Source organism: Sinocyclocheilus anshuiensis, unplaced genomic scaffold, assembly GCF_001515605.1.
Source record: "Sinocyclocheilus anshuiensis isolate Anshui unplaced genomic scaffold, SAMN03320099.WGS_v1.1 scaffold827, whole genome shotgun sequence".
Taxonomy (NCBI): domain Eukaryota; kingdom Metazoa; phylum Chordata; class Actinopteri; order Cypriniformes; family Cyprinidae; genus Sinocyclocheilus; species Sinocyclocheilus anshuiensis.
The window spans coordinates 248,985-255,025 of record NW_015542371.1 but is presented as its reverse complement, the minus strand read 5'-3'; the positions used below and the strand labels follow the sequence as shown (position 1 = coordinate 255,025).

Sequence of the window (6,041 nt, the reverse complement as noted above, 5' to 3'; positions counted from 1 at the left end):
CTTAAACCGTATAAACACATTTCATTACACCAAATACACAAAATAATGTTCTTTTTAGCAGCATCATATGACCCCTTTAAGTAGTTTAAGATAGTCTCCCATCTGGCAAAGGTGACTTTAACTGTTCTAGATGGTCTCTAGCTTAATTTAAAAGGGTTTGTCAGCCTTAAGCTGGTCTGTGGTTTCCCATGTCTGACCAACTGGTATTTAACTGGTCTAGATGGTCTCTAACCAGGTCAGTCTGATTGTAGATGATGCTGAAAATCAATCAACAAATGAGTCCAGCCAGGCTGGGAAACCAGTTAAGGCCAGCAAACTAGCTTAAGCCAGATTAGACCTTTTTTTTTTTTTTTTTAGATGAGTTAGGCAGTTATATTAAACATAATAATAAAAATCCTTTAAATGATGTTATCCGGATACAAATTTAGAATACATACACACTACCATTTGGGGCCCGTAATTGTTTTTAAAGAAAGTAATATTTTTATTCAGCAAGGATGCATTAAATTTATCAAATTAATGATTTCAAATAAATGCTCTTCTTTTGAACTTTTTATTCATCGAAGAATTTGAAAAATGTATCCACAATGTTTCCACAAAAATATTAAGCAGTGCAAGTTAACTGTTTTCAACACCAATAATAATAAGAAACATTTTATGAGCAGCAAATCAGCACATTGGAATGATTTCTGAAGGATCATGTGATGCTGAAGACTGGAGTTATGATGCTGAAAATTCAGCTTGGCATCACAGGAAGCTGAGTGTGAACACAGAACAGGTGTTCAAATGGTTATTTTAAATTATAATAAAATTTCACAATATTGTTGTTTTACTTGATTTTTAATCAAACAAATGCAGTCTTCTTTCAAAAACATTAAAATTCCAAACTTTTGAACAGCAGTGTAATTTTTACTTGTATTGAATTTGACCACCTTTTCTGTGAATATAATACATAAATGCACATATATATATATATAAACAAGGCAAAGAAATCTGACCAAAAATAGAAGATTTTTATAGGAAAAATAACCACTAGTTACGGTGCTTCATGTTATTACAACAGCCACTGTAGAGAATTCCATATCACAAACAAGCCTTTCTTATTTGTTGTCTCTTTCGAGTTTCTATGGTTACATGGGAAAATGCATCTAAGAATATCGTCAGAGAGAGAGAGCACTCTTTCATGGCTGCTCTGAAGAGAGGAAAAACTCTGACGTTAATTTTCCTACCTTTCTGCAGGCTGATTTCAGCAGTGAGGTTTTCCTCGATGAGCTTGTATTCTTCGATTTTGCTGTCCAAAATCGTGATGTTTCCATTCAGAATGGCCTGCAGACAGAGACAGAATGTCAATTAAACTCAAGTTAATAACCGGGGTGAGGTTCGGCTGTGGATGTTTGCACTAGGACATTAAGGTGTGGCTGTCAGATCTCACGGGCGTGTGAGTGAACACCGCCACCTCCAAAGGTCAAAAACGGCATTTGACAAAACAAGACCACAAAAACTCAAGACAAAAACCTCTTTTAATACAACATAACACCCATGTTTAGTCAGAAACATAATAACCCCAGGAACAATGTGAAGATTATCAGGAACGTTTTTTCCAGGAAGAGCTGTAATTGATATCCTGCCCCCTCAATGGGCAAGAGATGTGTTTAATGTTCGGATCATAGGATTTGGCATTTATTTGCATAACTGTTCAGATTTAGCTCGACCTGATCTGTACTCTACTTCCCGTTGGGGCTCATTATGTAAAACAAAACCAGTTTCATATCTGAGTTTCAACAAAAAGAAAACTTAAACCATGTTTTTTTTCATATCTGCATGTCATAACCTCATAATCTGTTAACATACTGAGGTTAAGATAAACTCACATTTTCTTGCAGGCAGGCGTTAAAAGAGATGTTCATAAACTGTATTTGCTCCTTGTACTGGTCGATTTGCTTCTGTAGAGCAGTCTGGTTCCTCCATCCCTGTCTCACCAGCTCCTCGAGAGCTTTTCGGTCTTTGGTCCACACGACTTTTGTCCCTTCATGTCTCTCCCTGAGGGCTTGCATCTCCTTCCGACACTGACTGGCTCCTTTCATCTCGGGCGAAGTGGCCCATACCACAATAATGATAATAGAGATGATCGACCACAGGACCAGGCAGGCGATCACGATGTTACGTGTAGTCTGAGAAGATTTGGAGCTTGCCATTCTTTCAGGTTGGGGTTGTCTGAGAAGAACGGGCTGGTGGGTATGAATCCGACGAGAGACCGTCTTCTAAGTGAAATGAAACTTTTAAAGCCTGGGTTTCCCCTCCAAGCTCGGCACAGGAAAGGGGAGTGGCTCTGCTCCTGTGATGGGACCTGCGGTCAAGTTCCTCAGTGCTCCAAACATACGGACTGCCTCAACATGACATCAGCTAGAGGTTATACTTTGCCGTTAGTGGGGAAACCAAAAGTCGCCTCCCTCCTGTTTTTACTGAAAGAGCGTGTTTCAGTTTCCATTCCTCTGTGCTGGGGAGTGTCCTGGTAGGGGCCCCAGATCTACCTCTGCTAGGTCTTATTCTGAGCGGTTTTAACTGGAGCAACTCAGTGTTTCCTGAACTTTTGCCAGGCACAGAGTGTCCATGCCCTGTTGAGTCACATGAACACACACATACAGCAGCTTTGAGGAGGACTGACTCTGTTTATCTCTATAGAGATAATATCTGTCACTTGCTTACACTTTATAAAGGTAGACAGGCTGGTATGTATATATTGAATCTCCAAAGACTTCATATAACGGCTCAAGCGTCCTCTACTGGTTAAAGAGCAGCAGTTCAGAGCTGGTTCGAGTTAGAATGGACCTTCGAAATTCTGCTGCCCAGTGTTTCCTGCGAGTGATGAGTCATCAGTTGGGGGGTGATTACATAATCCTGAAGGGTGGCAGCTGTTTCCATGGGCCGTGGCCCCCTTCTATTGAATTCCTGCGTTTGAATTATGAACTCTTGCAAGATTCTGGTGCATTGTGAAATAGATTTTGTCAGACTTGGGAAGATTAAAAGCATCTGTCGGTTTTGCACAGTTGTGGGATGGAAGATTATTCATTTTTGCATCCATCCATCCATTTTCCAAACCATTTCATTTCATTAAATAAAATGTAATCATTTTATAATACACTAAAGGTAAAGTTTTAACCTTAGAAAGCCTACTGTTCTAAAATTTCTAAGGCCCCTAAATTCTCAGTATGATGAAAATTTTGCTGAAAAACCTGTTGTACACAATTTACTACATGCCTTCTGTTGTCTGATAGTTTATACATTTTTTTAGCAAACAAAAGACCTTATATTTGTAAAAATGTCCACAATGTGTCTTTTTGCTTTGAAATCGTCACTAAGTAAACGTCAGAATACATTTTCGTTTTGTTTGTAATATTTCAAGATTAACTCTTACTGGACTGAAAAACAAAAAGCGTAGGTTTACTTGATTATCCATAAATAATTTTCAGAAAAATCATGTTTAAATGTGAGTATCAAATACGACACAACAGGTTATTGATGAACGTTTATTTGTTCATCTCTCAATTATCATGGAATTTCATTGTTTTGTTTTGCCCCACAATATAAACTACAGAGCTTTGATCATAAAACTAATTTAAATATCATCTTATTAAAACACATTATTGGGAGATACAGAGTGACAACTAATATTTATAATACTTATAACCAGAGGCGGACAAAGTACTCAACTCCATTACTTGAGTGATGTGGCTTTATAGGTAATATTTTCACGTACACAATTTAGCAACATCAGACAATATTGTGTGTAATGTATACCACAATATTAACTTCTTATTATTGAATTGTTGAAAATAAATACCACATCTGCAACTGGTCAGTGCTCAAAAAATGCTGGGAAATCACTTCATGTAGCCCTACAAGAGTGATTACTGATAAACTGTCTGAAAAAAAGAAAGTCATGTGTTAGAGAAGAAAAAAATCACCCACTGACTTTCAAAGCTGCCACATAGTAACGACTTTCTACTTCGAGGACCTTGATAAAAATGTAGTGGAGTGAAAAGTACAATATTTGTCTTTCAAATGTAGTGAAGTTAAAGTCATAAGTTCCCAGAAAAAATAATACTCAAGTAAAGTACAGATACTCAAAAAGTGTACTTAAGTACAATACTCAAGTAAATGTACTTAGTTACTGTCCGCCTCTGCTTATAACTTATATATTCATTGATTTATACTACTAGCTATCAAAATTTCATCACACTTTTTGGCCATACAAATATCAGCAACTGCGTCAAATTGCTTTTTTTTTTCTCCTCAGTTTTTCCTCCATGAGTATGAGATCCATATTCTCCTATGTAAAACTACATGAGTCATAAAAGCCTGGCGCTTGAAAACTATGCTCAGGAAAAAACTATAAACTGCTCCGTTCCAAAAAAAAAAAAAAACAGACTATTGTTTCATATGTCAAGCTTTATAGGGTTAATAAACAAAATGTTGGCAGTCTCTCCACACCCAAGCGGTTTTCCATATTACTCTTGTTCTTTGTTTGCATTGACAATTTGCATGTGTACATTGACAACGTCAAGATCTACCCTCCGCTGTAAAGCCAGCCAGCAATAACAGAGCACTCTGACAGGCATTTTGCACCAGTGCTCTGACTCACTCACTAACCTAATGAATTTGAACTCCAGATCTCTAGATTCCATTTGTGTCTATTCTGGGCAGAAAACATCAGGTTCAGATTCCAGTTTGAGAAACTCACAGTAAGTTTTATGTACACGCGTTCTTATTTAATGTTCTGTTAATAATTAATAATGGAGAAGATGAGAACTACAACAACTGGTGCATTCACAAGACAGAGATAAGGCAGAACGCATATAAAGTGATTTAAATTAGTAGGATCATATGTTGAGTGTGTTTGTATCTCTCTCTCTTTTATTCTAAAACACAGTCAGTGATAAAATATTAATAACTGGTACCATAAAACATGCCAAGACTATATAATTAATATATGCGCAACACTGATAGAAATGTCAAGAATTGACAGAAATGTCCTGTAGTGTGACATATAGCCTATAAATGATACAACTATCAACCAACAATAACACTATTTCTAATTCTTGTGTAATTACTATACTTGTAATGAGATCATTTTAATTTTGAGACTACATTGAGAAGCCATCTGTACTTTTACAGTACAGTAGTACTTCTCACACAACAGGAGCATATAAAGCTGAACGTATAAAAGCTAGCATGTTGTTGATGTGAAATGATCCGGGTTTAATTACATTTTATGTTAACGACAACTGATGATGATGATGATGATGATGGGTGATATGTTGACGGTAACAAGGTCGCGCTTGTTTGCAGTTGAGAGATAAACACACACTCTTTTTGCGGTCAGACTCTTCTGGTACTAAAGAACATGCCACCTTTCCTTTAGAAAAGCAAAATAATATGGTAACACTTTATTATTGTTATGCTTTTAAGAAAAGCATAATAATCTGGTAATACTTTATTTTAAGGACCAATTCTAACTCTTAACTAGTATGTCTATTAATAGCATATTGGCTGTTTATTACCTAGTATAAAGCACATATTGTTACGGAGTGACAGAGACGTGAGGTGTGCGGATCCATTTGCAAAGCTTTATTAGAAGACATGGTCAGAAACAGGCAGGGTCGAACACCAGCAAACAGATATGGCACAGGCAAGACACAAGAGTAATCCGTTAAACAGGCGTGGGTCAATCGATGGCGAACGTAATCCAAAGGGCTTGACGAGGGGTAATCCGAGGAACACGAGCAATAGTCCAGGCAAGGTGCAAACATAATCCAAAAGACAAGACGAAAGGGTAATCCAAAATACTCAGGCAAGAATTCGAACACGGGAAAGCAGGCAAGGCAAGACTATGACAATGACTAGACTATGAAAACTAGAGCAGGCTCCGTAAAGTATCAGCTAGGGTAGCGATATGCACTTACAATACTCGGCAGTTTGAGAAGGATCTGAGTGGGTGTAATATAATCTGTGTGCCAATGCATAGGCTTCGTCCTTCGAAG

General features: G+C 37.4%; 1 protein-coding gene across 1 annotated transcript in view; it reads right to left on the bottom strand.

Moving 5' to 3' along the window:
• Positions 1 to 2,518, bottom strand: part of LOC107692240 (uncharacterized) — a 10,584-nt gene extending 8,066 nt beyond the window's left edge. The window contains exons 1-2 of the mRNA XM_016491204.1: positions 1,872 to 2,518; positions 1,230 to 1,326 (exon numbers count right to left, since the gene is read on the bottom strand). Coding sequence (XP_016346690.1) covers positions 1,230 to 1,326; positions 1,872 to 2,195 — 421 coding nt within the window. The 5' untranslated portion in view covers positions 2,196 to 2,518. The remainder of the gene's footprint in view (positions 1 to 1,229; positions 1,327 to 1,871) is intronic.
• Between the last annotated feature and the right edge of the window lie 3,523 nt (positions 2,519 to 6,041).